Raw genomic sequence first — 11531 nt, 5'->3', positions numbered from 1 at the left:
ACAACTGTTGCAATTTGGACTCTGGGAGAAATAAGTTTGTTGGGGACAGAGTTTGGTGAGGGACCCAGAGGGTCAAGCTGCCTTGGAAGAGCTCAACTATTGACCTTCCTCTTTTTGACCACATGATTCTTCCAGGTATAAAAGCCCATTGTACATGGAAAAGAAAAACTTGGTCCAGTTATACAAGGTTCCACCTGCTTCTGGAAATCAGACATCTTTGAAAAGCCATCCATCTGCCTCCAGGATAAGGCAAGGGACCCAGATTTGCTTGTGCTCAGGGAAGAGGCTGTTGGGATCACAACCCTAGGAGGAGATGGGACTGAAGGAATACATGTAGATACACTTACGAAAAGGAGGCAAAGTCAGGGGTCTGCTCTTCAAAGAGGGGAGAGAAGAGGTCACAGGAGCGAGAAAGGAGCAAAGGCAAGTCAGTGGAGAGAGGTTGAGGGCCTGGAGGAAGAGGGGCAGGAGGAAAACAGAAGACAGGCTCAGCCCTACAGATGCAGGACTCTCCCCACTCAGCTGGTCCTCTACTTCTGATACTCTCAAATGTGGAATGAGATACACAGATGGGCCAGCAGCCATCTGTTACCAGCACCAGTAACAGATTAGGGCTTCAAGTTTTATTTTGAATGTCTACCTTTTAATGATCAATGTGAGGAAATTTAAAGTTACTCTGGATTTACTCATATACTCACTCAAATACTTTTCTTCAGGGGAAGAGAAAGGATGAATTTGCAGGTGGTGTACTGGGAATTGTGGCAGTTTGGTGAAATCATTTGTTATATGTGGTGCAGAGGGAATTTCAAGGGGGACTCCCCAAAATGGGAATTTATTAAAAATTGTGTATTTATTCTTACATGCTTAAACTTTGGTCACCTTCAAAGTATGCTTCATTTGATGCATATACCTACTGAGATGCTTTTTCTACTGCTCAGAAACAGTTTTTTTTTTTTTGCTCATCAGCTTTGATGCCTTTTAGTGCTTCTGCCGTTTTTTGTTTCACCTTTTCTACATTGGCAAAACGTTTCCCTTTGAAGACTTTTTTCATCCAGGGAAACAAAAAAAAATCATTTGAGATGAGATCAGTCGAATAGGGAGGGTGAGGTAGAGGGATCATGCTGTTTTCGGTGTAAAACTGCTGAACGCTCAGTGCAGTGTGGGCAGGTGTGTTGTCATGATGGAAGAACCTGTCATCTGTTTGCCAAAACTTGGGATGTTTCTTCCACAAATCATGATGCAACCTCATCAAAACTTACAGATAAAATTTTTGGCTGACCGTTTGATCTAGAGGAACAAATTTCTAGTGTACTACAAGAGGCCCACTCTCCAAAAAAGAATTCTAGTTTTTTTTGGGGGGGGGTGCTCTCCATCCTAAGATGATGCTGAGAGGGGCTGGAGTGATTTTCTGAGTCACACATCTGATCTGAGGCATGACTGGAACTGGAATTCTGTTGACCCACCTAGGTCAGGGTCCTTCCATTACTGCACCCAACCTACAGATCTTCTTTGAAAGGCTCAGCGTGGAATCAAGAAGATGCGTATCTGGGACTCACCTCGGGCTTAACCTGCTTTTCCCTTAGGTCTAAGCAAATACCCTTTGTCAGGGGTACAGCTGAGAATCATATATATGTTCAAGCCCAATGACTTGGGAGTTTAAATAAAAAGAGGCAAAGAAAATAAACAGGCAGGGTAGAATTTGAACTTTGAGTGGAATCTGAAGAACCTAAGAGATAGTCTTGGCTTATTCCCTTTGTGATAAAGCAGCTGCTGCTTCCTTCCTCTCAGTTCACATAGCCATTCGTGTCTCAAGAGATATTTGCTGAGCACCTACTATGTATTCAGCACAGTTCTAGGTACTAGGGTCACAATGGTGAACTAGGCAGATGGTGTCACTGTTCTCATAAAGTGCTCTTTCCAGCGGGGACCTGGATGTCTCAGGACTTTTCCTGGAAAAGCTTCTGAGACATCAAAAATTCTTAGGGGACTTTTTTTCTTCTTTCTTTTTTGGTAGGGTGGAAAACGCTAAAGAAATAATCTTCTTTTCTTTTTTTTGAGTTGGAGTCTCACTCCGTCACCCAGACTGGAGTGCAGTGGCCGCTCCCGGCCACCACAGCCTCACCTGCTGGGCTCCAGTGATCCTTCTGCCTCAGCCTTCCGAGTAGCCGGAATTACAGGCGCGCGCTACCACACCCAGCTCATTTTGATTTATTGTAGAGATGAGGTCTCGCCGCCCAGGCGGGTCTCGAACCCACAGGCTCAGGCAATCCACTCACCTCAGCCTCCCAAAGGCGCGGGATTACAGGCTGAGCCACCGAGCCCAGCAAGAAATAATTTTCTGGGAGAGCATGGAGGCCTCTCCATGACATAGAAGAAGCACACAGTGCTCTGTTTGAAGGGTTAGCAAGAATCACTTGGTGAAGCAGGGAAAGATGCTAGCAATGACGCTGAGAATAGATTCACTTTTGTTTGGGGCTGGGAACACACAGTCAGAAAGGATTCTGACCCATCTTTTGTCTCTTCAGGAAGGATGACCTCCGATACTCGAAACTTGGGAATTCTCATCATTTACATCATATCCTTTGCCATCGGTCTCCCTGCCAACCTCCTGGCCCTACGGGCCTTCGTGGGACGGGTCCGCCAGCCCCACCCTGCCCCTATCCACATCCTCCTGCTCAGCCTGACGCTGGCAGACCTCCTCCTCCTGCTGCTGCTGCCCTTTAAGATGGTTGAGGCTGCCCGTGATTTCTCTTGGCCCCTGGGGGAGATCCTCTGTGCCCTCGTTGGCTATGGCTTCTATAGTGGCATCTACTGCAGCACGTGGCTCCTCGCTGGCATCAGCATCGAGCGCTACCGCAGCGTGGCCTTCCCCGTGCAGTACAAGCTCTCCCGCCGGCCCCTGTATGGAGTGATTGCCGCTCTGGTCTCCTGGATCTTGTCCTTCGGACACTGTAGCATTGTGATCATCGTTCAATACTTACCAACCAACACCACGATGACAGATGCCAATGGGCACCCTGTCTGCTATGAGAACTTCACCCAAGAGCAGCTGAAGGTGCTGCTGCCTGTGCGACTGGAGCTGTGCCTTGTGCTCTTCTTTATCCCCATGGCAGTCACCATCTTCTGCTACTGGCACTTTGTGTGCATCATGCTCTCCCGGCCTCAGGTGGGGACCCAGAAGCGCTGGAGAGCTGTTGGGCTGGCCGCTGTGACTCTCTTCAACTTCCTGGTTTGTTTTGGGCCCTACAATGTGTCTCATGTGGTGGGGTTCTTCCAGGGGAAGAGTCAACAATGGCGGGCCTGTGTAGTGTTGTTGAGTGCTCTCAATGCTTGCGTTGACCCCTTGATTTTCTATTTCTCCTCCTCAGCTGTGCGCAAAGCCTTTGACAGAGGGCTACAGAGGCTGAAGAACTGGGGGGTCTCACTGTCAGGGTGGTGGAGAAGAGCTGGAGGGCTGGCCGCAGAGACCAGAAATGGGAGTTTAGGTATGGCCAATGTCAGCTTCACAGGCCAGTAGAGATGCCAGTGTGGGGTGAGCTTTTGGAGGAGGAGGACTCAAAAGAGAAACGATGAAACAGAACTGGAATGAATACTTCTGTGTCTAAGTTAAGAAGCAAAGAATTACAGGCATCTCAAACCCAACTGAGCCACCTACTGAGCCTTTTCATTTTGCTCCCTAGGGTTCATGACATTTTCTTAATTATGGTTGGTAGTGCCTCATGGTGAGCCACAAGCCCTTTTATCCCAGAATAGCCTCTTGGAATTCTTTGTCTTCCCCACTCAGTATCTAGAAGATGGGGCATTCACTTATCTACTGTAAAACTCGTAGCTCTACCCTAGGCCCTGATTCAGAAGAGGGGTTCCACATGCTGGGTCTCAACATCTCAGCACAGGCAAGTATGGAGAACAAGACAGGATCCTGCAAGAGAGCTCAGAGGATCAGTACCTCCACCAAAGCAGTTGTGGGCATACGTTTAAAAAATAGGCAAGAATTCGAGACCAGCCTGGGCAACTTGGTGACACCTCAAATCAAAAAATTAGCCAGGCATGGTAGCATGCACCTATAGTTCCAGCTACTTGGAAGGCTGAGATGGAAGGATCGCCTGAGCCCAGCAGGTCAACGCTGGGATGGCCGTGAGCTTGCCACCACACTCCAGCCTGGGTGACAGACTGAGATCCCAACTCAAAAAATAAAAATAAAAGAAATTAGATTTTTTAAAAAACAGGCAAGAAACAGTTCTTGAGAGAAGAGTCCATGCTGGTGGGGATCAGTATACTCTTTAGTAGTTATGCCCTATTGTGTTTGTGTCTTCTTTTTTCCTTAAGTAATCTTGCCAGGGGTGTGTTAACTTGTCTTTTCAGAAAACCAAGATTGCTGGGCTCGGTGGCTCAGCCTGTAATCCCGCGCCTTGGGAGGCTGAGGTGAGTGGATTGCCTGAGCCCGTGGGTTCGAGACCCGCCTGGGCAACTTGGCAAGACCTCATCTCTACAATAAATCAAAAAAAAAATCAGCCGGGCGTGGTAGCGCGCCTGTAGTTCCGGCTACTCGGAAGGCTGAGGCGGAAGGATCACTGGAGCCCAGCAGGTCAAGGCTGCGGTGGCCAGAAGAGGCCACTGCACTCCAGTCTGGGTGACGAAGTGAGACTCCAACTCAAAAAAAAAAAGAAAACCAAGATTCTCTTCAGCATTTATCTTTGTTTACTATTTTATTAATTTCTAATCTTATCTTTATTGTGTCTGTCTTCTACTTTATTGAGTCTTTTGTTTTTTCTTTTCCAACATTTTAAACTGGATGCTCATTAATTTTAGCCTTTCTTCCTTGCTAATATAAGCATTTAAGGCAAACAGTTTCCCTCTAAGAACAGTTTTAGTGGGATGCCACAAGTTTTAATTTGCAGAATTGTTATTGCTTTGAGTTCTAAATAAGCTCTAATTTCCATGTGACTTCTTTGACTCGACTTTAGAAATGCATCTTAATTTTCAAACACATGGCTTTCCCCCATATCCTTTTGTTATTGATCTCTAACTAAATTGCACTGTGGTCAGAGAATATTGTTTGAATAATGCCAGTTCTTTGAATTTTGTGAGAATTGCTTTTTGCCTTAAAATACAATCAATATTTTAATGTTCCAGGTGTGGTTTTTGGTCATTATTTGCCTAGTACATTTTTATTCATCTTTTTACTTTCAACCTTTCTATATCCTTATGTTATAAATGTGTCTTTTGTAAGCAGTGTATAGAGTGGTTGGATTTTTTATAATCTGGTCTGACAATCTGACAATACTGGTCTTTATATCAATTTGTTCACTTATATTTATATGATTATTTCCAGTATATTTCTATTTCTGTCATCTTATTTTTTGAGTTGGAGTCTCACTCTGTAACCCAGGCTAGAGTGCAGTGGCATGCTCACAGCCACTGCAGCCTAGAGCTGCTGGGCTCAGGTGATCCTTCCACCTCAGCCTTCCAAGTAGCTGGAACTACAGGCACGCACCACCACACCCAGCTCATTTTTTTAATTGATTGCAGAGATGATGTCTTGCCAAGTTCCCCAGGCTGGGATGTCATCTTATTTTAAACACTTTTAGTTGAAATATACATGCATACCTGCATGACCAAATAATAAGTGTACAGGTAAAATAAAGTATCACAAATATCACAAAGTGAACACACCCATTTAAGTTTAAAAAATGAAACATTTACCATTTTATTTTGTGCTCTTTATTTTCCTCGGTTTTTAATAATTTTTCTTTCTTTTTCCCTCTTGCCTTCTTTTGGAATGACATTTGTTTAATTTCTTGTTTTATTTGCTCCTCCACTGACCACAGAACTACATGTTCTGTTTCTATTATTTTAGTGATTATTTTAGACACTGTAGTATGTTAGGAGTTTCTCAGCTGGTTCTTCCCTTCCTTCTTTCCTTTAATATCACAAGGACAAGCCAATTCAGGTAACTTTAAAGTATGTGACTCTGGCACAGCAGTTCTCAAAGTGTGGTCTGGAGACCCTTGGGGGTTCAGAAACCCTTTCAGGAGTCTGTAAGGTCAAAACTGTTTTTATAATCATATTAATTTGCTGATTTTTTTTCATTCTTATTATCTCACAAATAATGTAAAAAGTGCAGTTTTTCAGAGCTATGTAACACATGATATCAGGACAGATTGAATGCAGAGTAGATATGGGAATACAGCTATCTGCTATTAAGCTAAATATTGAAGAGATCTACAAAAATGTAAAACAATGCCACTCTTCTCACTCATTTTTTAAAAAATATAGGATAAAATGTGTTACTTATATTAACATGTAATAATTTTATGACTATTATTTTAAAATAAATTGACACATATTTTTACGTTTTTCTGTTTTAATTTCTAATAGGGTAAATGCCAGTAGATATAATCTCCATAAACAAAAACTTTTTGGGAGCTTCAGTAGTTTTCAAGAGTATAAAGGGATCCTGAAATCCACAAGTTTGAGAATTGCTGATTTAGTGACATGACAGACTATGCTTTTTCTGCTAAATGCAATTGTGTACATATAAAACATTATGCTACTTGGTTTATGTTTAATGATTCAAAATTTTGTAAAGCCTAATGCCACTCAAGCTTTCAGAGATGGGAATTTAAAGTCTTCCTGGACAAATGCAATGGTTTTTTTATGAATTAAACATGAGACTTAGCCGGGCTCGGTGGCTCAGCCTGTAATCCCGTGCCTTTCGGAGGCTGAGGTGAGTGGATTGCCTGAGCCCGCGGGTTCCAGACCCGCCTGGGCAGCGAGACCTCATCTCTACAAGAAATCAAAAAAATTAGCTGGGCCTGGTAGCGCGCGCCTGTAATTCCAGCTACCTGGAAGGCTGAGGCGGAAGGATCGCCGGAGCCCAGCAGGTCGAGGCTGCGGTGGCCAGGAGCGGCCACTGCACTCCAGTCTGGGCGACAGAGTGAGACTCCAACTCAAAAAAACAAAAAACAAAAAAAAACATGAGACTTAAAAACCAGAACTGCTCGGCCTGTAATCCCAGCACTTTGGGAGGCTGAGGCGAGTGGATTGCCTGAGCCTGCGTGTTCGAGAGCAGCCTGAGCAACTTGGTAAGACCCCGTCTCTACAATAAATCAAAAAATTAAGTCATCTGACATCCCAAAGTCAGCTTGGGGGAAAAAAAAATTAGCCAGGCATGGTAGTGCACACCTGAAGTTCCGGCTACTTGGAAGGGTGAGGCAGAAGGATCGCCAGAGCCTAGCAGATAGACACTGGGGTGGCCGTGAGTGTGCCACTGCACTCCAGCCTGGGCAACAGAGTGAGACTAACTCAAACAAAAACAAAACAAAAAAATCAGAACTATTCCATTATAAGATAAAGAGTAACAAATCTGGCTTAGATGGAAAGAATATAACTGCTTTGCACAGGCCCATATATTTATCACTTTACACTAGTCAAGAATTTTGTTCTAAAGATTCTTTAAACTGGAGTTTTTCTTCTGGGTTCATAAAGAAGGATTACTTCATCTACATTTAGGTAGTGATATATTAATCCAAACTATAGGTACGATTTCTTGTCTCAGAAGCTACAAGAACTGGAGGGGGGGAAAGCACAAACCAACTATAATTGTCCTATATTATCCCCCCAAAAAAGTGTACATTTAATTCTTATCAGCAAGGATAAAAGAAAATTTGTCAGGGAAAAGTTGTGAACAGACTTAGTGTGCTTTATTTTGGAAGAAAGATTCATAAAGCCCCAGTAAGAGCCCCAATTTACTGTTAGACTTACCTGATAACATCTAGTTCATATAATCTAGTACAATGCAACCAGCTCTATTGTACCTGCTGGTATATAAATGGTTCCTGGAGCATTGTGTTAAGGGGAATAAAGGGAAGATTTGAAGGTAACTTCAGCAAGGTTTCCCTCAGGCTCTCTGGTTTCCACACTAATGATGGGGAAAGTGGGACTGGAAAGGAACTGTGATGTGAAAACAGACCACTGTATAAACTTACATGAGACCTTTCTCTTAAAGGTGAGCGCAATATATCACCATTTAAAATGTTTCTTTCATGGCTTTGAAGAAGTCCCATTCCTGGCAGCAGGACACAGAGTAATAAGAGGGAGGCAGTGAAGAATGTACTGATTGGAAAACCTAAAGATTACAGTTTTATCTCAGCATGCTTTGCACCCCTTTTTCAAAAACGAGCCAGCAGTCAGAAGCAGGTATCGTTGATTTGGTCTTCTTGGCAACACTCCTTCCTCGGTAACAGCGTCCCTCCCTTACCCTCTGTAATGTGGTTTGGTAGAGCAGACTTCACGCTCCTCCTCTGCTCCAGGGGTAGGTGTGAAACCAGGCCCAAGACCATCAGCATGGTTCATCCCCTGACTTCAGTGATGGTCCATGCATGGGTGCATGACTCAATCCAGGCTAAGGAAAGTTGAACCCAGCCCTGCTCCTTCTCATTAGGAAAAAGAACTTCCCTTCCATTCTACTGAACTTGAGCTTGAATGCTGGTCCATCTCTTCCTGCGGTCACTTTGAGGAGAGAGGCTGCCTAAGCCTGAAGTCAATTCGAAGGAAGGCACGACAAAGAGAAACCACATATTCAGGCATTTGATGTCCTAAAGCAGATCTACCACGGGGCTTTTTTAGATATAAAAGCCAAATATTCTCCCTCCTTAGCTTAAGCCAGTTTGAAAAGGTTTTTTTGTCATTTGCAAAAGATAAGTCAATACACAAACTAACATAGCTGCATCCAGGTTTGTTTGTTGTTGTTGTTTTGCTATTTAAAAAATCTGAATCTAGAATTTAAAGGATGAGAACTTAAAAATATATCAAATATGCATATGCTCTCATGTAGAATGAATAGGTATTAGCATTTAGTCATATTTCTTCATATTTTTAAAGCTGATGCTCCCACTATGCTTCTCCTTCACTGTGTTTCCTACCTTCTTCATCAGGGGCAACTTTATATTGGAATTTAAGTGCATCCTTCCTGTTCATGTTTTTAAAATGTACTTTAAAAAACATACTTTGAGCCGGGCTTGGTGGCTCAGTCTGTAATCCTGCGCCTTGGGAGGCTGAGGTGAGTGGATGGCCTGAGCCCGTGGGTTCGACACCCGCCTGGGCAACTTGGCAAGACCTCATCTCTACAATAAATCAAAAATTAGCTGGGCGTGGTGGCGTGCGCCTGTAGTTCCAGCTACTTGGAAGGCTGAGGCGGAAGGATCACTGGAGCCTAGCAGGTCGAGGCTGCGGTGGCCAGGAGCGGCCACAGCACTCCAGTCTGGGCGACAGAGTGAGACACCAATTAAAAAAAAAACATACTTTGCAACCAGACACGGTAGCTCAAGTTTATAATCCCAGCACTTTGGGAGGCAGAGGTGGAGGACTGCCTGAGCTCAGGGGTCTGAGACCAACCTGAGCAACATGGTGAGAACTCATCTCTACAATAAATTAAAAATTAGCTGGGCATGGTGGTACATGTCTGTGGTTCCAGCTAATTGGAAGGCTGAGGAAGAAGGATCACCTAAGCCAAGTAGGTTGAGGCTGTGGTGGCCGTGAGCGTGCCACTGCACTCCAGCCTGGGTGACAGAATAAGACTCTGATTCAAAAAAAAAAAAAAAACAACTTTGCAAATATACCTTGCACCTAAACACTGTTTAGTATTCTTTTGTATTTTTTTTTTCAAATGTCCATGAATACCATACAAGTCATGCTGTAACTAGCTATCATGCCTTTGATGTCTGGCCCCAATCACTGAATCTTATAGAGCTCACTGATTTCTCTTGTCTGCCATAATATTCCATCATATTAATAAGCCAAGTTTTTCTTTCCATTATACTACTGACAGACATCTAGATAATTTCCAATTTTTCACCAGCATAAACATGCTGCTTTGAACACCACATGTGTGTCTATTTGTACACATGTGAGAGAGTTCTTTTTTCTGATTTGAGGTCTCACTCTGTTACCCAGGCTGGAGTGCAGTGGCGCAATCATGGCTCACCACAGCCTCAAACTCCTAGGCTCAAATGAACTACCTGCTTCATGCCTTCCAAGAAGCTGGGACTATAAGCACCACCACGCCTGGCTAATTTTTCTTGATTTTTTTTTTTTTTTGTAGACATGAAGTCTTGTTATTTTGTCTAGGCAGATCTCAAGATCCTGGGCTCAAGGAATTCTCCTGCCTTGGCCTCCCAAAGTGCTGGGATTATAGGCGTAAGCCACTGCACCTGGCTGGGAGAATTCTTCTACTGGGTGGCACAGCATGTGCATTTTCAGTTTCAGTAGAAGCTGCCAAGATGCTCTCCAAAGTCATGGCATAAATCCAGCTCTTTCTGTAAAAAGGCTCACCAATACAGAAGCTCCCAACCTTCTACCAAACTCAGCCCTACAGTCAATCCAAGGCAATGAGTGGTGGGGAGTAAGCCAGGCATGCACTAACTGCCATCAGAAAAGGGAGTTCAAACTAGGCCCAAGACCCTCAAAAAAAACCCAGAGGGCAGCCATATGTGCCAGACCATGGTGGGGCAAAGTGGGGCAGACAACCTCTTCAGGATTCCAGGAGTAAAGGAGTGGTCTACTTCCTCACTCCTTGCTTTTCTTAACCAAAACCAGATTGCCATGAACATTCAAGAAAAGCATAGCCGGGCTTGGTGGCTCAGCCTGTAATCCCACGCCTTTGGGAGGCTGAGGTGAGTGGATTGCCTGAGCCCGCGGGTTCGAGACCTGCTTGGGCAGCAAGACCTCATCTCTACAAGAAATCAAAAAATCAGCTGGGCGTGGTAGCGCATGCCTGTAATTCCGGTACTCGGAAGGCTGAGGCGGAAGGATCACCAGAGCCCAGCAGGTCGAGGCTGCGGTGGCCGGGAGCAGCCACTGCACTCCAGTCTGGGTGACAGAGTGAGACTCCAACTCAAAAAAAAAAAAAAAAAGCATAAAGGAAAAGTGATGAAGTCAAATTCAGCAGAGAGGGTTTTGTCTCCCAGTCTCATCATTTATATAGAAAGTGCATGTGTGCAGGAGAGAAGTGGTGAGTGAGAGCCTAGAAAATCTTGATCCTGGAGGAGAAAGCAGATTGAAGATAAAGAGGAAAATAAGATATTGGGATTCCAAGGAAGGATCTGGGCTTCCTGGTTCATGGGCATGAGAATGAAGCCTCTATTGGCTCTGGATCACATGACATGGGCCCAGACAAGACACAGTTCCTGCGTCAAGATAGAGTGTGATCTGTCTGTCATATACTCATGTGTCTGTATCAAACGGCTTCCAAGGGAACTGGAGTCACCTTTGGTCTGTATGGTTTAAGGAAAGCACAGGTGAGAGGAAGGCAGAAGTAGTACAGAGGCAGGAGACGGAACACGAGGAGATGAGGCCAGCATGGGAAACAGACAGATCCCCCGCCTGCAGACAGCGACGGGCTGTGGGAGGACCTCTGGTCCTCTCTGGACATTTTTTCTTTTAATTTTTTGTTTGTTTGTTTGTTTGCTTGCTTTTTGAGTTGGAGCCTCACTCTATCGCCCAGACTGGAGTGGAGTGGCCGCTCCCGGCCA

General features: G+C 44.4%; 1 protein-coding gene across 1 annotated transcript; it reads left to right on the top strand.

Moving 5' to 3' along the window:
- Window positions 1-2530: 2530 nt before the first annotated feature.
- On the top strand, window positions 2531-3517 carry FFAR2 (free fatty acid receptor 2). Its single transcript, XM_008051941.1, has one exon. The coding sequence runs from the start codon at window positions 2531-2533 to the stop codon at window positions 3515-3517; it is 987 nt and encodes a 328-aa protein (XP_008050132.1).
- The last annotated feature ends 8014 nt before the right edge of the window (window positions 3518-11531 follow it).

The sequence above is a fragment of the Carlito syrichta genome, unplaced genomic scaffold (genome assembly GCF_000164805.1).
Source record: "Carlito syrichta isolate Samal-C Ts95f unplaced genomic scaffold, Tarsius_syrichta-2.0.1 Scaffold246948, whole genome shotgun sequence".
Lineage (NCBI taxonomy): Eukaryota > Metazoa > Chordata > Mammalia > Primates > Tarsiidae > Carlito > Carlito syrichta.
Note: the sequence above shows the minus strand (reverse complement) of the source record. Positions and strands in the feature narration are given on the sequence as shown.

Bases quoted from the DNA above. Each gene is read 5' to 3' on its own strand.
- FFAR2 (XM_008051941.1), top strand. From the start codon at position 2,531: ATGACCTCCGATACTCGAAACTTGGGAATTCTCATCATTTACATCATA.